General features: G+C 38.2%; 1 protein-coding gene across 4 annotated transcripts in view; it reads right to left on the minus strand.

Moving 5' to 3' along the window:
* WDR11 (WD repeat domain 11) overlaps window positions 1–9,837 on the minus strand; it is a 34,574-nt gene extending 24,737 nt beyond the window's left edge. For 2 of the 4 annotated variants that reach the window (XM_052677092.1, XM_052677091.1), the window contains exons 1-9: window positions 9,647–9,836; window positions 9,027–9,138; window positions 6,420–6,573; window positions 5,818–5,991; window positions 4,303–4,486; window positions 3,335–3,500; window positions 2,364–2,478; window positions 1,919–2,114; window positions 549–649 (exon numbers count right to left, since the gene is read on the minus strand). In XM_052677092.1, the coding sequence (XP_052533052.1) occupies window positions 549–649; window positions 1,919–2,114; window positions 2,364–2,478; window positions 3,335–3,500; window positions 4,303–4,486; window positions 5,818–5,991; window positions 6,420–6,573; window positions 9,027–9,138; window positions 9,647–9,732 (1,288 nt within the window). In that variant the 5' untranslated portion in view covers window positions 9,733–9,836. Of the gene's footprint in view, window positions 1–548; window positions 653–1,918; window positions 2,115–2,363; window positions 2,479–3,334; window positions 3,501–4,302; window positions 4,487–5,817; window positions 5,992–6,419; window positions 6,574–9,026; window positions 9,139–9,646 lie in introns of all 4 variants that reach the window. The other 2 variants (XM_052677093.1, XM_052677090.1) reach the window with 2 other exon arrangements.
* Window positions 9,838–22,183: the final 12,346 nt, after the last annotated feature.

Genomic DNA, 22,183 nt, shown 5'->3' on the forward strand with positions numbered 1-22,183 from the left:
AAGTGTCATCAAGTACAAATTAACAACAGCTATGAGACCAACAACTAAAGAAAATTCAGATCAGAGAAAAATCATGCTCTAAATATCCTCTTTCCAAAAGCAAATCCAAATCTGCACCTTGAGGAGCACCAGTCACTTTTCCACTAATAAATTAGTTTTAAAAACACGAAGGTAACCATTTTTTGGAAGTTCTTTGTGGAACACTTCTCAGTACTGATATTGCCATCTAGATTTCACAAAGATGGATTTTATCAAACAACATTGTCTTCATACAGTTAAGATTACATCTAAAAACAAAAGGGGTTTGGGGTAAATTCCATTTTAAATTCCATTTTTTTCTTAGAGTAAGTGAACTTCGAATGTTGGTCTTCAACAGAATAACCTCAAAATTATTAGTATTTTCTAACAGATGGGTATTATGTTTCTTTTCTTTTAGAATTAGTACTTAATTTACACACAAAATAATTCTAACATATGCAATCTTAAAGCAATTTTACAATGATTCAAAAATCCTAGAAATCAGTAATATTAGTAGAAAATACTCTTACCTATCATGTTGTCTAATGACAGGTCGGGAAGTTTATTTTGGAATGCTCCTACAGGAATTCCACAGAATGAGACTGGGGAATACAAAGGTGATGCACTTGAACTGCTGCAAAAGAAACGAAAAGAAACTCCTGATGCAAACTGATCACTTATTGACTCAGGTTCTTAGTTTTGCTTTCTCCACAGGCTGCTCTCTCACTTACTGCTTGCTGAGTATGTTCACAAGACTATACCCAACTCTTACCAGCAGATGATGCAAACAGAAATACACACATCTGAAATTCATGTATCCTTTGCTCTGAAGTGCATCTTATCACTCAGTGGAGGCTTTTCAATGTATTAGAGTTATGCTAAGAAATACAGCTAAGAAACACTGCTAAGCATGTTTGATATTAAAAAATAGATTCCCAAGCCTTCTTACATCAATTCCAGATAAAAAAACCTATAGCTGAAGCAATGCCTTTCATGTAAACAAAAGAAACACAACTGCCTTTGTATACTCAAAGCTGCAAAAAAACCAAGAGCTAATGGAGGAATACTCCTTAAGTAGCCATTAAAGACTCTGTACCAACTAGAAATATGCACTGTTGTTCATTGCAATCACTGAGCCAGATTCCTCCAGGCTCAGAGCTGCTTGTAATATAACATTCTGCTGGATTATACAGCCACAACAAAAATGAATGCTTTGGAAATGAGCCTAGGAATCCAACAAATACATCCCAGCAACGCATAGATCCTACACAGCTATACTGGTTATACACCACAGTGAATCCATCTAATAATATTTTTGGGAATGAGAAGATAAAAATGTTGCAACACTGATGTGCAACAAAAGAAAATGTTAATTGTTTAAAATGTTAAGAAAAGTATTTCTGACATTTAAAAGTATATTAAGTATTTTTTTAAATAACCACAAGTTATCTATTTTATCCGGTAATATATTAAAGGTTTAGTGCAACAGAATAACCTTGATATGTATGAGAGGCTGCTTAAAACCTGAAATTGTAAAGGCTTCATATGTAAAATCATTAATAGTTCACACAGGCATATTCAAGCCACCTACTGTACATTCACACTGCTTTGTGTCAAACTGACAAATTGCAAATGATTGAAACTAAGGGCTCCAATCCTGAAGAAAATGATACAGTTTGCAGAAAGCCAGATTACAAGAAAACGTTCCCCTGAAATAATGTGAATATTCATTCCTATCTTTTGTTTCCTTATTCCAAATGTCTCCCTCATCCTTGCATTCACACACAAGTATAGCACATGTCACACACAGAAGCACACCACCATTACTTTCAGAATATAATTAAATATCACTTGCAAATATATCAGATGGAAACTTTGATCAGAAAAATGAAGTCATTACCTGTTACGCAGATTTTTGCTGGCAATACTGGACTTTAACTCCCAGATCATTACCCTGCCATCACTGACAATGAGAGCTGCAGAATTCTCATTCACTGGGCAGCACACCATACTGAATGGCCGAACTGTTTTTGTTACCCTAATTGCATCACATTGACTTCTTAAATCATAAACCAGCTCCTGAACTGGGTCTGGATCTGTAACATCAACATGCCACAACAAGCAATTAGATCAGAAAACATATAAATATCCACAAAGTAAAAAAATTAAAAATAAATAAAATAAATAAATTTGGTAGAACACAGCCTAAATTTACTGAAGACAAAAAACACTAGGAAAGTTGTAATTCACTACTCTGCACAAGGCATGATGGCTAACACTGATGCTAAAGTACTGAATAAAATGCCTTGAAGTTGATTTCTTGCCATTTTTGACACATAACTTACCTGGCTCTTCATTTGGAATTCCAGTTGCAGAGCAGTTAGATCTGCGAACTCTCAAAGTTATACAACCATTTTCATGTAGGCAAAATAAGCCATCACGCTGAAAACAAGGAATTACCTACACAAAGAAAACATATTATATAAGGGTAAGAAAATTTTACCTTTGCAAAAAACTCTTTAACTAAACATAAAACTCAGAATGAGTATGTAAGTCACCAAAAAATTACCATTAAATCATCATTTCAATGAATTTCTGTAGCTACACTACTTGTAATGAAGGAAAAGTCAATAATCTGTGCCAGGAAAAAGTTAGAGGAAAAAAAAAAAATAATCAGGAAAGAGCACAATAGTGTTTAAGACTGATATGATTTTAAGTTTGATTTCTTAAACCATTATTATTTAAGAGAAATTTTTAAATCAAATAGTAAAACTACACTATGGCATATTCATGTACCAACAGATGGCTTTGAGAACTTCGGTGAGCTGTCTGAATTGTTTGAATTCCTTCTTTAAACTTGTATGCAGTCTCTAGTTATCACTTTGTTTTAAAACATTATGTTTTGGTAACAGAGGTGTTCATGATTAAAGATGATCATGAAAATCACTGAAGATGTTCATGAGACTAAAGATGCTTTGATAAGATCTCAGACTAGATGCAGACATCCAGTCAAGCAAAGGCAAACACCCAAGGAACTAGTATTAAATTCTGGATGAGCAGCTTAACCAGAAGGGAATGAAATGCCTATTCTTCACAGCATTGTTTCCATGCTGGCAGCTTCTGCAGCAACAAAAGGAAGCAGGTTTGCTACAGACACCAGAACACTAAGTTAAACAGCAGTTGGTACAGAGGATACTTCTCCTGATGAATATATTTCTTTTCATCCCCTAGCATTAATCAAAATGCACCAATCAGTAGGTCGTGAACTTATAATTCATTTCAATGATCCATTACAAACCAATTCAATTTTCATTACCTGTAGGAAAGGCACACCTGTTCTTTCAATTGCAATCACACCCACTGTCTGATTCACTTCCAAGTCAAGAATCAGAATTTCTCTGGGATAGAGTAACAACATGTAGTTCCTTTTGGAAGGCAAGTAGGACAACTGAAGGCAGTCATTGAGTGTCACAGACTCAGCACTGCAAAACATGAAAAATAAACTTTAAGTGGCCTACAAAATGAAAGCAACTTTCTTCAAGTTAGGTGTATAAAATTCAATTAATTCCATGTATGCAAGTCATGCTGAAGAAAATTATTCTTACACTGTGTTCAGTTTGGACATGTTCTTAACTGATTTAATGCCCTTTTTAAGGGTTTTTTGTTTGTGTTGATCACATCTGCCATACACTAAATCCCCATTATCAGCTTCTGTCTCCAGGGCTATAAGCCACCTTGTGTTTGCAGTCACTTTCCCACTCCTCTTCTCCTTATCTGATATAAAATCAATGACAGTCAGAACTTTCATTCAGAGCTCAGGGATATCAAAAGAGAACAACATCCAGCTTTCCTTAAAGGCTGCATTTGCTTTATATGGCAATAAGTGATTTTTGCAAATAAAGGATATTTGTCTATATCATAAATAGATGTGACTAAAAAAACCAAACCACACAGTGCAGATGTTATATAAAAATATTATATTAAAAAGAAAGATGTTACTAAAATGAGGGACCATTTTTTGAAAGAGGGCATCAACTGAATCTCAATTAAAAAAACAAAGCTGAATAAGCATGAATTAAAAGAAGCCAAGGACCTTCCTCACAGATGCATCTTACTTTCAATGCCATGAAGACAAACAATAGAAATTATGACCAGCCTACATACCCCACAACACGTCATATTTAATTAGATTCAGTTAATTAAATTATATTCAGTCTAACAGTAATCTAATACTACTTACTGAACAAACAGGCATTAAAAAAACGTATCCATAAAGAAACCTACCTTGGTTTTTCATTACTGATTAAGATTTTTACTTTATCAAGGGCCTTCTTGGCCCCTGTAGTAGCAGCCAGCCTATGAGAAGGACTGGAATGGGGACTGGAGATGTAAACCTTCTTCCCTGAGCTGGCAGGAGCTTTGGAAGGAGAGAAGTCAGAGATGAACACTATCCCTTCACTGGTAAGCACTGCATGGGGAAAAACAATTATTACAAAATGCAATCTGCAATTTTATTTTGGCATTTTACTTCAATAAAATTTTGGTGGAGATAAATGATAATAGCCTAATTAATGCATTAACACAGAAAAACTCATAATTCTAAGACAACAGGCACCTTCTACTCAAAGAGCAAAAGATAGCCCACTACCATTAATGAAAATGCATAAAAAGCAATTAATTTCAGAATTAAGTTAGTTTTAAAAAGCACAACACCACGTGGATTAATGGTAGAAATTTCTTGTTTCTCACTCCATATTTGTTCAGTACAGTTATTCTGTCATCAGCTATTGTTTGTTAAGTTTCACAGCGCCAACAGAAAGTAGAGTTGCCCAAAATGGCTGCATAACCATTTGATCTTCTCATTGCTCACAGAACCATTAACACATGCTATTTGTGTGGCAGGATAAAGATTCAGCTAAACTGTGAAGATGTAGCTAAGGTTTTACTACATGTTTATACTGCAAAGCTCTTTTCCCATGCTGAATGGTACAACAGATATAAAAAAAAGAAATCACAGCTACAAATCCTGGAAACTGCAGTTTGTCTCTTAACACATCAGGAGTGATCAAGATAAGCTAAAAATAGTGACTCTTATTTATCTTAGTTTCTTTCCACTAAAACCTGAATTAGGACACACTACATCCCCCTTATCATTTGAATTGTTTCTGAAACTGATACATTCCTCCTCTAACAAAAAATTCTGTTGAAGACACTGTTTAGTTGAGGTCTGCTCTTATCTCACTGAATCCTCTCTCAGCATCCTATTATTTTATAGCCTTTTATATCAGTTCAACAGGGTTCTCTATGCCTGGCTTCCTCTCCAAGGTGCATTCCAACTTCTTTATGAAATCACAAAGGATTCTTTTCAGATCTCTATATTTTCTGTTCATGAGCACTTTTGCCCTCCCCTCTCCCAATTACAATTTATTTTAGACAATCTCATAGAGGCCAAAGACTCCCTGTCATTGTTTAGAGACTTCTTCCTAGCATTAATAACATAATCCCATCTATTCCATTACTTTAATCTCAATTTCTCTATCTACTTTGACATTTTGATCTCACATTTTTCCTGGTCACACCTGCCAACTTCCTTTCTATGTTACTTAGAGCACGCCTTTTTTCCCCTTCCTTACAGCTCCCCTCTAATTTGAACTAATGATACTATATCCTATAACACAAGTATCCACAATTTTTGACACAATCAGACATTTGACAATACAGACATTTTGGTTTTTTGCTAGTTCCAATTAACTAAAATTACATCTGTCTTTTCTTATTATTTTATACAAACAAACTTACGTGCTAAGTGGGATGGATCAAACGGATCAAATGAAAAAGACAGAATATTTTCTGCATAACTTTTCTTCCAAAGTTTGGTGCCCGTGTCTGCATTCCACAGCACAATATAGTTAGGTGGGTGAACTGCAAGCAGTAAATCTCTAGAAGCATCCTGATTCCACAACCACTGCATGTCTGTCAAAAGAAAGAAGGACCAGTAAACATCCAAATTAATTTTCAGAAAAAATCTGTTCTGTTTTAAAACGATTCTTTTCCTGTAATACACTGTGAAAGGCAACTTGTTAGTAACAAGATGTACAGAAGTCTTCTGAAAGCATACTTCTCTGTGGTTTTATCGGTCATACCCTTCTATTTTTGTTAAGTGCATTAAGACTATTAACAGTATAGAGAAGAAAACATCTGTTTCCAGGTCCAATACTAACACCACCCCACCTTCAATCTGAGATGGCGCATGGTTCTTTTCATCGCAATTGACATAGTTCTGTACAACATAAATACAGAGTGATGTTTCAGATTGAAATTCACTGGCTGAACTGAGCCGAGGATATGGACTTGTCCATGCTACTCTGTAAAGCAGCCTTCAATCAAACATCATGCATTACCTTGTATTGGTTTTGCATGTTCTTGTATTTCACAGCGAGCTGTTCCTGTTGCCACATCCCACACAATTATTTTACCAGTAGCATCAGCAGAAGCTAAACGTAAAGAATATGGAGAGCCAATATTGTGATGATAATTTTCTTTAGCCCATTTAACCTGAAGACAGAGATGAAAAGTGGTCAAATGAGAAAAACACACACAACAGAAATCCAACTTAATATTTTTCAGATTGATGAACAAACAATAATTAACTCACCAAAAAAGCATAGCAACACTTGATAACATCCATTACTGCATCTGCTATCTCTATGCCACTGAGCACGCCACCACTACTGATTTTCATACACCACTTTCTGGTTTGGGATTGCATGCTACACTGGCTTGCAGGAAGATGGCAATACACACGTAAATTAGGTATCTTGACATACGAAACATTCTGTCTGCAAGTCTGCAGAGATAACACTGAGATAACACAAGGAGATAACACTGACTCCTTCCCTAAATATTCAATCCAGAATTGTTTTGCTACTTGCTGCTGACAGAGAACAAAGATGCAAAAGGAGTAAATAAACCTTAATACTATGCTAATACAAATTCATCTACTACAAAACTGATCTTGCAGCTACCTTGTTGTATTTTGTCCCCATTGCTGATGGAGAACGGGTTAGGTCAAACACAACTCTTTCTGCAGGTACTGAAAAGGTGATTAGGTAATACAGTTGTATCTGGGCATCACTAATTGCAACAAAAATTAGATTTATAACTGCACCCAGGGCCCTGTGCTACCCCTGTCAGAGGACCTGGATGCCTTATCAGCCCTGTTCATTAAGATGGAGAAAGAAAAACCAAGGCAGTTTTCAATCCACTTTTTTTGAGATGGATCAAAAAATCTTTCCAGTAATTACACTTTCATTTGTAAAAGCACTCCTTCAAGCACTCTTTGCAAAGCTGGAAAAAAAAAATAAATAAAAAAGGTATAAACTACTCTGTACAAATTTATCAGTCTCCCAAGAACACAGAATTACCACCCTGACAAACGACATGGGATATTTTTCAATGCAATTGCTGCCTATTCCAGATGCAGCTGTAACACAGGAAGACTTAAAAGATCAGTAGCTAAACAGACTGCACAAAGTTTATGAAACAACTGCTTCTTTCTTTTTTAAATGTAGTGATGTGTTTTGAAATGTTTCAAAACTGAACCATGAGGATTTGAGGAAGAAAACTGTTTGCTGGTGTGAACCTCTGCTACAAAGATTTGAACAGTCAGACAAACATAGCAGATCTCTTATATATCTCCTCCAGTCCATATAAGCTATTAGCAGTTATAAACTCTTAAAAAAAAATAAATAGAAACAGGACTTGAAGAATATTTCATACGCATATAAAGATATCTACCAATGATCACAGCTCTCAAATAATCTCTACTTAAAGTGGAAAAGAATTTCTCTTCAGTCTTTTTCTTCACAAATAAGTCAATTTCTTACAGTCTGTTTCTGATAATAAGTCACCAAAGAGTGGATGTGAAAAAGGCATCTTGTAAGTTACATAGAAACTACTTGGACTACTTAATCTGGTTTCCTATTGAAACAGTTACTCCTCAAATCTGAACGTAACTGAAGTACACTAAAATGCTATCATTTCCTGAGTCAAAAAATATTTTGCTATAACTTATCTGACCTCAGTGGAAATGTTAAAACACAGACATCATTAAAGCTGCCATATCCATATCACTTGCATTTTCTGTATTTTTTACACTATCAGAATCGTAAAATCATTAAGGTTGGAAAAAGACCATAAAGTCCAACCATTAGCCATGCCAACAAACCGTGTCCCTCAGTGTCACATCTCCACAGTTGTTGAGGGATGGGGTCTCTCCAGCCTCCCTAGGCAGCCCATGCCAGTGCATCATCACTCTAGGAGTAGGAGGAATTGCTCCTACTAAACAACCTGAACATCCTCTGGCATAACTTGAGGCTATCCCCTCTCACCCTGTTGCTGTTAGCTGGGAGCAGAGGCCAACTCCCACATCATCACAACATCCTTGCAGGGAGATGCAGAGAGCAATAAGTTCTCCCCTGATTCTCCTCTTTTCTCCAGACTAAACCATTCCAGTTCTCCAAGCCGCTCCTCTAGATCCTTCACAGCTTCAATGCCATTCTCTGGACACACTCCACAGCCTCAATGTCTTTCTTGCAGTGAGGAGCCCAAAATTATCTTCGCTACAATAGATGTCTTACTCGTTTTCAACGCTAGCCCAGAAACAACTGAGGCTAAGGGGATGCTTGCCCAAACAAGCTGCCAAAAGGTACGACAGGCTCTGGTTAACTGGTTAATCTTTTATGTGTGAAAAATGAGAAACAACCTCTCCCTCCTAAGAGTCAAATATGATTTTATAAATCTAAAAGTCTACTGCCAGCCGCAGTCCCAATTTGAGTATGTGTGGTTTGACAATGACAATTTCAACTGCTTAGAATACGTGATTATGTAAACATATATGCAATATAATTTCAATTATTTGAAGTGATTAAACATACATATCTGTATAGGTACGTACACCATATGTATACCAGAGACAAGTGATACACCTCAAATCACGTGCACCTCACCTTGACAACATTTGCTTTGTGCCTTTCCAGAACCTGCAAGGTCTGGGCAGTATTGGCATCCACCACCAGCACGAGGGAATGGCATCCATATGCAATCAGACCCTGCCAGCCCCTAGGAAAGCACATCTCATCACCAAACTGGCAACAAACAGAGCAAGCAGCACTTCACATCATAGAATCATAGACCTGTAGAATGGGCTGAGTTGAAAAGGACTAGATTCATCTAGATTCAACCCCTGCTATGTGCAGGTCACCAACCAGCAGACCAGGCTGCCCAGAGCCACATCCAGCCTGGCCTCGAATGCCTCCAGGGATGGGGCATCCACAGCCTCCTCGGGCAACCTGTTCCAGTGCCTCACCACCCTCTGTGAGGAAAAACTTCCCTCTAATATACAACCTAAACCTCCCCTGTCTCAGTTTAAAACCATTCCCCCTTGTCCTATCGCTGTCCACCCTCTTAAACAGCCGCTTCCCCTAACATCAACACAGAGGCGGGTGTTTTGTACCGCCAGGAGGGATCAGCACCGCATCAGTGACCATTCTGCATCGTGGGGCTGGGAAGGGATGAAGCACCGCCTCCCCCGTAGCCCCACACCCGGCCCCGGCCCGGCCCCTCTCACCAATCCGCCGCCCCCCGGTTGGACGCGCTGAGAGCGCCCGTCAGCGTCCGCGCCGACAGCTTGATGTTCACTGTGAAGGGCTGCATGGCGAAGCGGGCAGCACCGATCCCAGCCCCGCTGCCGACAGCCTACCGACCGCGGCCCGACCCGCCGCCGCGGAGCAGGAAGCGCAGCACCGCCCCGCCCGCCGGTCCGCCCCGCCGGGCTCCGCCGCGCCCCGCGCCTCGAGAACGGCAGTTCCGGGCCGCCCCGCCTTTTGGAGAGCATATCCCGACCGTCGGGCCCAGGGCGGGGTTCATAGAATCATAGAATGGCCTGGGGTAAAAAGGACCACAATGACCATTTCGTTTCAGCCCCCCCGCTATGTGCAGAGTCACCAACCATCAGACCAGGCTGCCCAGAGCCACATCCAGCCTGGCATTAAATGCCTGCAGGGATGGGGCATCCACAGCTTCCTTGGGCAGTGCCTGTTTGCTCTGCAAGGCACCAAGTGCAGAGCACCCAAACGTTACAAGCAGTGCAGTTGATACAACAGAAGGAAGGGATGCTGTCCAGGGGGTCCTTGACAGGCTTGAAATTGGGACCATGGGAACCAATGAGGTTCAACAAGGCCAAAGGCAAGGTGTTGCACTTGGGTCGCAGCAATCCTGGATCCATGACAGACTGGGAGAACTCATTGAGAGCTGCTCTGCCAAGTAGGACATGGAGTTTCTGGTGGATGAAAAGCTGGATGTGAGCCACAACTGCATCCTGGGCTGCACCCAACAGAGAGGTGTCAGCAGGGTGAAGGAGGAGTTGTCCCTCTCTGGTCTGCCCTCATGAGGCCCCATCTGCAATCCAGATCTCTAAGATCCCTTCCAACCCAAGTCATTCCCTGATTTTTATGATTCTACATGTATTTTCTATGCTACAGCATCAATAACAAGGCAGTAATCATGTAGCTCCAAGCAGGTTTCTTGAGCTGTGCTTGATGTGCATTGTGGTTTTGGGGGGTTATCTCTCTTCAAAATAGAGATTGCTAATAATTGTTTAGTTGTTGTTTTTGATAATGGAAAAGATGCCACTAGATGGCCAAAGTTAGCATGATCATAATGCCAGCTTCATGTTTTTGCAGTGCTGGAGCATCACTTTGCCACTGAAAATGCTATTCCTATTTTCTTCTCTTTTTTCTCTTTTTAATCACAGTTCAATTTGTGCAAGCTGGAACTCAAGGAGCAATCTGCAGCTGGTGCTTTTTCCAACTCTCTTCTAGATAAATGGAACAGTAGAATCACAGTACATTGCTGACCACCATTTTCAGCTGAACTTTAACTTTTTATTTCTCAAAATCTTCTCATCTGAAAATGTCTCTGTCAATGTTAAAGCTGATGAATTACTGTTTGGAGATGTAGAGGACTTCTTTGTTCCTTTATCACAGTTTGAAGACAACATGATCTATAGATCCACCCTGCAGAATTCTTAGCAGTCATTAATCTCACTAATTTTAGTTATTTTTTCTGAGTTTCTGTACTCATGAAGTAGATATGGGGAATGAGTATTTGAGTGATCATAAGAAAAAATAAGGCCAAATACTTTAGATAAAGTGAATAACAAGACCTGTGAACTTTGGGCTCATGTCTCTAAATAATTATGGTGTGAGCTTGAAGTAGAAAAAGCAGGATTAAGGTAAAGATATATGCACAGTCTCCCTTTTGCATTTCTCTTTTATGTAATAGTGATTACTGAAGAAATAATCCTGTGAAATCTTCTGGGACTTCTTTAATTTCCATGGCCTTAAGTTAGAGCTTCAGGAGTTTCTGGGATCCACCAGTAAACCACCATAATTCTAGACCATGTGCTGTTGTATTTCATTATCCAGAACCCCATCTGAAATCAGGATATGTAACTAATTCATATATGCTATTGGGCACAGCTATATTTGCCTTACAAATTATGTTACTGTTACCTTAGCATTATCATTTCTACTTCATGTATTTAAAGCTTCTTATGTTCTCTCTTATTTAAGTGTCCCTTGTTGAGCTGGGGCTGTCAGTGAAAAATACAAAGCACCAGGCTGCTCTCATCTTTGTCAGGGCTCATGCACAGACCAGGGGGCTTGCACAGCTATATATATATATACTTTGTGCATCCACAGCACTGTGCCATACCCTCTGCCACTATTAAAGCAAGAATTTGTCCTCCACATTCAGTGCAGCTCCAGTCTTTGTGGGAGATACTTGGCTGCTGTGAAAGACTGCTGCTATCGGTTGTATTTTCCAGTTCCTAGAAGGTATCAGCAGCTTTAGGTTATTGTTTCAGCTAAAGCATTACGTATTAAATGTCAGTAGAATCCGCTTCTAAAGTTGGTCGCTTGATAGTGACAGTAGAAGGCAGCTCTACAGAAACATCATGTGCATATGAAGTGAGAAGAAATGAAAGTTGATAGTAATAAGAGTACAGGAACCATGGAAAAAAGAACATATGCTTAACAGGTGAAGGCAGTCCCAAGTGTTTCTTCAATAAGGCTTCCTTATTCATCTGCCTGTGGAGTGGAAAGTGACTTGGCTGAAATACTGTATTAACAGGTAAATGCCATGTATGCATACATTTGAGAATCATCCTCTGAAGTGTCCATTTAAAAAAAAAAAAAAAAAAAGATATTGGAATAGACACCTGACCTCTCCCCAACTAATAGTGAATTAAAATGTATTCCTTCCCCATCCTATCTGAGCTGTATATGTTGTTTTGCACTCTGTGGCATCAGCAGTATGTGTCTGTTTTTTCCCTGCAGTAAAAGTAGTGGATAGAAAGTTGAATCTTTGATTTACTGATCATTTTCTAAAATTTTCACATCCTCTATCTTAAAGAAGACTCTCTAAAACGTAATCCTGTTTTCTCAACATGCAGTGGATGTCATACACACACACACAAAAAAAACCCAGCTGTTCTTTGAGTACATTCCCATGCATGCAAGAGACTATTTGGCTTCAGCCATGTGATAAGCAGACTTCTAAACCTACCCACTATGACAGTATTCCCATACTTGATTTTATTTACCTTTCCATTTCTGACTTTACTCTGTTAAGCACAGAAGACAAACAAAGAGGTTTAAAACAAACAAAAAGGAAACCAACCGGGCCTCCAGAGGTTGGCGTGATGTTCTTTCTAGGAGTGCTATCAGCTGGAGAGCTCTCAAGCCTCAGAAGTATGATCTCTGCTCAAGTGGGAATTGCAATGAAATTCAGGACTTAAATCTCTGAAATGTAGGACTTCTACAAGGACACGTGGTGTTCTTCTGCACATCATTAAGGTCAACTGAAGTCACTCAATAAACATTGAAAAAATCTCAGAAAAGATGAACTGCTTGAGAAATCCTTTTGTTTTTCTCTATGATATCAGGAAGGATGAAATATATTCGGTTTGAAGCCAATTATCTCAGGAAATATTAGCGTAACAGATTTAATGGTTGGCATTCATGCTGGGAGAGAAATCATAGGAATGAGAAACTTTTGCTTCCAACTACTGTTATATGTAACCAGTGAGTTTCAAGGCTTACATGTGTGTACTAAAAGCACAGTATCTGTTGTCACCAAAATCCTCATCTTCAAAACCTTAATGCACAGCAGATGTAAGCCTCGGGTGGAGAGATGGAATAGCAATGGACAGAATCATGTTTTCCTGCATGCTGACTGTGCAAGGCTTAGTACAACGAACTGTTTCTCACACACTTTTAAGAATCAGAAACTAGTTCCATTATGTCTCTTTGGTATTAAGTACAGAAGTGGGAAAGAAAGAAAGCTTGATGGATTTGAGAGGCACCAGTCTGCAGACTGTGCAAATGAAAAGACACTCATATTTTTTCACAAATTATTATCTATTAGAAATTATCAAAACAGAATTTGGTTTATTAAAATAAGTGGCATACATCTCAGAATGCCAGTGCCTCCTACATTTAGTGGGAAGATGATCACTTTTCTTCAGTCCTAGGATGGTTATTCCTCACATCAGCTCTCCTGGGGTTTGTAGCGTGCCTTAATTTTTCAAAGCCAATCAGAGCCACGGTGCTTCTAAGAAGTAACTGATGCATTAAATGAGAGGCAGTGGGGAAGTTCAAAAGAAGAAGGACTCTGAAAATACAACTGAGCGGCACTGATCAACGTGGCTAATTAAGATCTCAGCTGTTACTGACCCAGAGTAAGCTGAAGTCTATCATAAATGTTATTTTCACAGATTAAGTCTTCAACTCTTCTTGAAAGATTTCCTTCACTTTATTTCCTATTCTGCAAACAATTTCTTTTGACAATTATGGAATTTCTCCCATGAGAAGGCCTGATACTCGGTTTTGATACAAATTAAACAATCATTTTTGCACTGACAAGATCAACAGATCTAAAACTGTGAGGCTAAAAAAATTGTTGCTTGCTTATCAATTCTGTTCCATCTTCATCCTTGTATTTTCATTTTCATTCTTTCTTTCCCCTTGGCTACTTTTTGACATACTGGAGAATACAGAAGTTTTTCAAATAATGTATTCTTGGAGATCAATTTTCAAGGATCAAACAGTTCTCTAGCTCCCTATTCTTCACAGAAATTTCAATAAAATATCCATGATTTGAAGAGAGAATCATCTGTCTGAATCACATCGCACACATGCATGCTTCAGAGCGAAAAACATACAAAAAATGAAATATTTAGAAAGAGTTATACAGTATTAAAGCCACAGGGGATTTGAAATCAGAGTGGTGATATTTACAAAGCATTCTTGATTTTCATAATGAAAAAACGTCTGACCTATAAACAAATAATTTGTCTAAATTTTTACTTAATGCATTTCTGAGATTTTAATGCCCAAAGCTTCAGACTTGCATTTGAACAGGTAAAAAGCACACTGTAATTATATGGTGGTTTTCTTTTTTTTACTTCTATCAATTGTCTACTGTCATCATCAGTATCACCATTATCCTCCAAGAAAATGTTAATACATAGCAAACATTCCATCTGCAGCTCTGTCCCTAATATCCACAACAGTTGCTTTCTAGGTGGGTCAGCACTGAAATTCTGTTTATCAAAGAGTAAACATTGATTGTTTCATTTACAAGCTTAGGATTGCTCTTAGTTCCTTTTAAAGGATTTCTCAATCATTTATCTGGGTTAGAAAAAGTTGTATATTACTGCCAAAAATAAGACTTCTCACACATATGGTAAGTACATGCAGTTGTACCCAGTATACCCAGATGTATATCCATTTCCTATTCACCAAGATTGTGGAAATAGGAAATCTTAAATTCCAGAAGATTATAGGTCTTCTGATTTTCCAGGATGCAGAACAGCTTACTGGCACACAAAATCCAATAAATAGGATACATGCAGATAATTTGCATGGCCAACAGCCACGATTTCTTTCCTAATTTTAAACCAGCTTTGAAATATCATTTTCTGTTTTGTAATTTTTTCTAAATTAATTTAAACACAAGTAATCTCAAGGGCTTAATTTTTACATGGTACTGACAAGCATTGTGCTGCAATTTACAGAGAGATAATTGCTCATTTACAGGAAAAAAAAAACCAACACACAAAACAAAACACAGCAAACATAAAAAATAAAAAAATAAAAAAAAAACCTTCAGAGATTCCTTCCCCTGCCATGATACCACATTTCTTCACTTTTTTTCTTTATTTTTCATGTTTTCAGAACTTGGAAGGATTCATTATGTGACTCACAATGAATTTTTTTTTTCAATGGATGAGACTAATTATGGTGGCACTGTAAATATTTACATTGTTCTAGCCTTCTTCCTATCCTTACTTATGCATTAAATGTCAGAGAGCAGTTTAGCAATTATTGTGGCAAGATTAGAAATTACACGAGGTTGTGGCAGGGAGGGATAAAGAGAGAACCAAATAGAAACCTGATTATATCAGATATTACCACTGGGATCACATAATTAAGCACATTCCTCATTCAATTAGGAAGCTCAATGAAAAGTATGTTATTGCTAGTCAGCAACACTTTTTACCAATTTTCATGTTGATTTCATCAGTCCTCAGAAGAGCTACCAGGCAAAATGAGTTCTTACATCTTTGATTAGGTGGAAAACAATCTGATTTATAATTTTTTCAGTATCTGTTCAGTGAGTGAGTGGCTCAGGATCCTCAGCATACAAAAAGATTCAGCAATACCTATCCTAAGAAACCTGCTTTAGCACGATGGTTGGACGAGGTGGTCTCCAAAGATCCCTTCTAACCCTTACAGCTCTGTGATGATGTGATTCAGTAATAGGCAATTGAATAATGTGGCAGTGCAACTGAACAAGATGCATATAGATCACAAAGTACCAATAGGCATGTGAGTGGGAAAAGGGAGTTTCTTTACTAGGAGCTGTGAATGCTACCCATTGGCTATGCTTTTAAATCACAAAAGCGAGTCCTCACTAGTCAAAAGCCAGTGGTACCTTGGACAACAAAAAGTTTGCCTTTGGTTAATTGTGTTTAATTGGTCCTGCTTAAATGAGGATAGGAAAATAAGAATCTGTAGAAGGGATCAACAGTGGTTACTATTTGCTTAAAAAAAAAACAAAACCACCAAACACAGAATTAGTTAATCTTATAGCTTCAATGAAAGAGAATACTTCTGTGCTGTATTGCATATTAGCATTCCTCATCACACATTTTCTAGGTGCTGATTGCACTCTAGTAAAAAGCTTGCGGGATCTTGACTATTTATGAAGGTGTCTAGTGATAGATCAAGGGGGAATAGTTTTAAAATGTGACAGGGGAGGTTTAGGTTAGATATTAGGAGGAAGTTTTTCCTCACACAGGGTGGTGAGGCACTGGAACAGGTTGCCCAAGGGGGCTGTGGGTGCCCCATCCTTGGAGGCATTCAAGGCCAGGCTGAATGTGGCTCTGGGCAGCCTGGTCTGCTGGTTGGTGACCTGCACACAGCAGGAGGGTTGAAACCAGGTGATCATTGTGGTCCTTCTCAATGCAGGCCATTCTATGATTCTATGATCACCGGCAGATAATAAGCTCATCTAGAGCAGCCAACAAAGTGGTGACACAAGGAAGAAAGTGTGAGGCTCTCACATCCCAGTCTGCTGCCCTGAAACATGTTCCCTCACCTGAAAGGGTTCACAACCAGCAGGAAGCTGCTCAACAAAAACTCCTCATTAACTCACGCACTGTGGCAATCTTATCAACTCTTCCTTGAAAATCACTGTTTAGCTGTGAGTAACCCAGTTATCTCCCATAAAAGTCCTTGTAACACAAAAACCACTTGCAGCTACTGGAATACAAAGCACATCTGTCAAAAGAAAATCCTCATTAATAAAGTATGAGAATTCTGGCTCTTTTACAAAGCCTTAATGTGACACAAACCCCTTCTCACCACTTGTGATAATTTTGCCTTTGAAAAGAATGAAGTTTTCTAATGCGAGCTCACATCAGTGGATTTATTGCAAGGATGAATTCGATCCCTTCTTTTCTCATAGCGGCAATGAAGAAAGCAAGTGCAATAAAAGAAAGGGTTGTCTGAGACACTAAGAAGTCAGCAGGCTCTTCCAACTCTTGTTTTTTTCACTTTCCATTGCAGTGGAGGCAAGGCACAGACTGGGCTTTGAGCAGCCCTGTGTGCACATTTGGCCAGTCTCTCTCAGCACAAAAGGATGATACCTGGAAATAGTGTTTGATTCATCTGCTGTTGGTGTACTGAAACACCAGCCTGCCTGTAAGCATTTATCATATTAAGTAACCTCCACAGCATCACTACAGAAGAAGCGTGACAGCAAGGAAATCAATTGTTTCAGTGAAAACTTTTTGCCTTGTCAAGAGTGTTCCCAACACAACAGCAATTGCTATGAAACTTGAGGCATTTACATTTTTAATTTTCCCTTGACACAACTGTTCTAATGAACCAATATTACAGTGGCAGTGATGGGCACAGATAGATAATGGAACTAATTACTAAGATGGCATGAGTTAAGATTTAAAATGTGGATTTAATTTTGGGAAACAAGCACAATATAAAAAAATCTGCCCTGCAGCTTTTTTGAATATAACTGACTGCACTCACAAGATGAATTTTATTTTCCCCTCACTTGCAGGAAAGTGCATTTTGCCAGCATATTTCCATGCAGTCCTCTGCCCTATTTACTGCAGCCTTCTCCAAAGGCTATTGCTCATGCGTTTACAATTCCCGTCCATCTCTTTCATGAAACAACAGAGTTTTTCTGTTTCTACATATTTTGATCCACTTGCCACTGTAGGAATATATTTTCAAAGCTCTGTGCACAAGGTTTGCAAAAACTTCAGGAGTTTTGATTGTACCACCTGCAGTCCTCAAAGGCAATAACATCTGCTAATTAACAAATAACTCAGTGTATTAAAAATCTATCCCCGTAAGCTTTTGGTTGAGAAAAGAAACACTTTGGTAACTAGATTTGCTTTTCAGTACGATTGCCCGCATGCTTTTACATGGTAGGTGTTTTCTAATAGTCAAAGAGTAGTGGAAAAAAGGACCAGAAATAGGAAAGAAAGCAGAAATCAAAAAAGAACAGATAAAGGACTGAAGAGTAGGATTCCAGTCACGTTCAGTAAGGACAAAACAAAGGCTTCTAGAAAGCTAGGGCAAAAGTCTGTGTTGTCCTCTCCCTACTCTGTTTTACTCATATGATCAGCCAAAGCTGACTGTTTTTCTGTATAATCAGCGTAAATCATTTGGGGAAAAGTCCTGCTTTGTGATCTGGCCATCTGTTACTATTTCACTATTTTTTCACTACTATTTCACTACTATTTTTCACTACTATTTTACTATTGCAATATCTTACTGTTAAAAAATTTGGACATCAGTCTTTTCTTTGTCAACTTTAAATATGTATTCTGTTTATATATTTTCTAACACTGCGAAATATTCCTTTGTTATTCGTGATTTTTAGTTTATTGACCATGTTCCATATGTAATTTTTTAATTAAAGTTCCTTTTAACTCAGTCTTTAAAATAGTTGCTTTTTAAGGAGTAGGTAGAAGATTCCCCACATTTCTCCTGTTCTTAGCTAAGGTTTGAGGTCCATGAGTTTGGAGCAGATCTATTTTGTCTCATTTTCAAGCTATGGACCTTCTTTACAAACTGAATATTCATCTTTGTCATAGCTCAGAAGAGAGTCTTCCTAAAGCTGGTTGAAATGTATCCAACAAATCCTTCAGGGCATGAACTGTTTTAGAAAGTCTCATTCTAACATTACCCAAAGCACTAGTGGAAAAAGCTCTCTTCTGGATTCATTTCTCTTTGATTAATATTAGCCAATTTCTCCTTTAATCACCGAACTTCAAAATACAACATTTAGATTGACACCTTTCATTATCCCAATCAGTTTCCCAAAAGTCAGAAATTATACCAATCATTTCTAATTTCTGACAATTAAGTTTCTATCTGATGCATTTGCAGAAACACTGTATTTAGCAGAAAATTACAGGCTACCTGTAGAAGGATGCAATCAAGGTGAAGCATGACTTTTGGCTTAGCATGATTTCATGCACTGAGTTGCATAAAAGATGAAAAGCATTAGAGCAGCTCATTTCTAATGCAATATAATCAGGACCTCGTGGTAGGTGTAAGGCAGCCGTCAGGTTTCTCTCTATGAACTTTAGGGAGGGAGGGAGGTCCATGCTGCAGCAAATGTGCATTTCTTTTTAGTGGTATTCATATATACACTGCTATTGCACAAAACTAAGATAGTATTTCTGTAATCATCAGGCTGCTTGTGAGAAGGGATTAATCAATGAGATGACACATGCATCTATATTAAAACTTATGGTTTCACAGATTTTCAGACCACAGATAAGATGTATAGTAATGTACTGTGCATTCCAGGGCTTTCTGAGAGGTTTGGTTCTCTCACTATTATGAAAAATAGACCAAAATATGTATGATCAAGGTTTCAGGTTTTAGACAAAAACATAAAAACAAAGCTCTAAATGCTTTTGAATTCAAAGAAATTGTGTGTTACATGTGAAAAACAGATACTGTCTGCTGCAAGCTAAGCATTATTTTTATTAAAAGCAGCTTTATTTTGGCCATACTGAAAAAGAAATATTGAGATGAATAGAATGTAACTTCAGCTTTTGTCCACGTTTTGATTTAAAGCAGTGTCACTGCCAAGTACCTGTGTTGGGCATGATAATCCTTCACGCTCACACTGAACAGGCAATGAGGGAATGTATTTAAGTGAAATTCCCGAGCTGTGAGCTGTGTTTTATGAAGCTGTGTTGGATGTCACGTTTCACTGCCTTCAGGATGTTCACAAGACCTTCTGTAAAGCAATCACCATCACTTTGCACTTAAAAGAGAAAAGAGGGCTTTCGTCTCAAAAAGACAGCTCTGCTTATCAGAACATATAACAGAAGCAAGATAAATTACACCAAAATAGATCATTAATAGTTTCTTTGTAGTCAATGGTTACTGGGTATGATAGTCACTAATACTGTTACATAATGCCATTTTTGTTTCGTTCATTTCATTTTAGACAGCAGATGTAATTGAAAACAATGCATTTTAGGCAGTGCTGTACCATGCACAATGATTGCAAAATGATTCCTGAATGAAAATATGAGTTGAAAGTTCTATTGCATTTTACAGGGATTTTCACAATGAAAGCAAAATTTAGTTAGATGATATTACTCTAAATGGATGGATAGAAACTGAATTTAAGTTAAAACTTAAATTCTAAAGGCACTCCAACTTGAGCTCTTAAACACATAATTTGCCCCTGAAAGCAAAAACTCATCTCTGGCAGCTACATCTTGAACACGATACAGAGAGGTTGTTGCTCTTACTGACTATGGCAGCAAAACACTACACAGCAACAAGATGTATATGCACAATAAGATGTCTCCATTAAATCCTTGTTCTAGTATTATCTACTTGTTCTGTCCACAAGAGCCGAGGAAGTTTGATTCCTATTGCAACAATATCATCAGTTCTGCTGACTTCCAAAAATAAAGAGAAAATGACACAAATATTTAATTCTACACTTGAGCTATCCTCAGTAAAGAGAATAATTTACTTCATTTAGGCGGTATGTCAAAAAGAAAGGAAGCAGAATCCCTTACATCACATAGCTCTCTTCTCAGAAAACAAAACCTATTTTCCCAAGATGTCTATAAGGATGACTAATCTGGTCTATCATTTTTTATTAACACAAAATGACTTCTGTGGTACCACTTAGGCTGAACTGGATTTCATGCAAATCTGGGACACAAACAGATCTTATCCTGTTTTTCTATACAATATATGCAAGTTGTCATCCAGCTGCCTGGGATGCTTGCAGTATTCCTCCTGCCTTTACTCTATAACATCTGGACACTTCATTTGCCTATTAATAAAACATCTTATTTCTTACTCCTTTGACAGAAAGCAAACCAGAGCCCTTTTGTCCCTCCAATCCACAATGCGTGACAAGCTATAGTCTGTCTTTTTATGGCCTGTTCTTACGAGTTAGAACCATAGAATGGTTTGGGCTAGAAGGACCTCTAAATTCCAACCCCCTGCTTTAGGCAGTGACACTTCTCTCTAGACCAGGTTGCTGTAGCTGTAGCTGTAATCTGCTCATCAGAGAGCCCTAGTACATCAATGACACTTCTCATGGATGCTACACTTACCCGGGGTCTGCTTACGATCAGAACTGAGATAACTGGTTTAGCTACAACTGCTTTGATGACTGCATGACAGTCATTGAAGAATAAGGTTAGGATACGACCACCCACCTCCACCTTATTGACTATAGCGACCTCAGACTTGTTGCTGATGCTTCAATTAAAGTCAAAAGCTGAATCCAGATGTCCCCAAGCCTCAAATTAGAGATACCAGAGTGCTTTTTTTCCTCTAGGCTTGCAGGACTGGGAGGGATGATGCAAAGAATTTGTATGACTTGGATAGGATGACAAAGACCATTTCCAGTCTGACATTTATTCTGAGCTAGAAATCAGTCTTCTGCTCCAGATTATATCTACAAGTGTGCTGGACTCAGTGAAAGATAAAGGGCAAACCTATTTCCTTTAACAGGTTTCAAGCAGCCAACTGAAACTTTATCAAACTGAGCCTACAGCTATTAAATCAGTGGTGGAAATGGAAATGGTCCACTCTTCCTCTCCAGACAGATGGCGGAGCATAACAGCTCTGTTTCATCTTTATTTTCACTCACACTGCCCTTTATCTGAATTTCAGCCTCATAGGTCTGTGGAGGATTTCTGTAGTGCATTTGTTTTGTGAAATTTCTTCCCTGGAAAGCTGTTCTGTTCCTACAAAGAGTTATACTCTGGAACACAATATTCACTGATCCCAAGCATTATTTCTGAATTCCACCTCTTCTCTGCTACTGAGAACTTTACTAATTGCTGAATTGATAAACATGATAACATAAAGAAAGATATATAAAATCATGATGTAAAGGCGAGTGCCTTAACTCTACAGACCCTAAAGGAGAAAGAAACAAATCTGTAAGAAGAAATGACTGTCATGTCACTGAAACAGTCAGACAGAGAAAACAACTTGCAGCTCCCTGTAAT

This window comes from Tympanuchus pallidicinctus, unplaced genomic scaffold, assembly GCF_026119805.1.
Source record: "Tympanuchus pallidicinctus isolate F22 unplaced genomic scaffold, pur_lepc_1.0 scaffold16, whole genome shotgun sequence".
NCBI classification, from domain to species: Eukaryota; Metazoa; Chordata; class Aves; order Galliformes; family Phasianidae; genus Tympanuchus; species Tympanuchus pallidicinctus.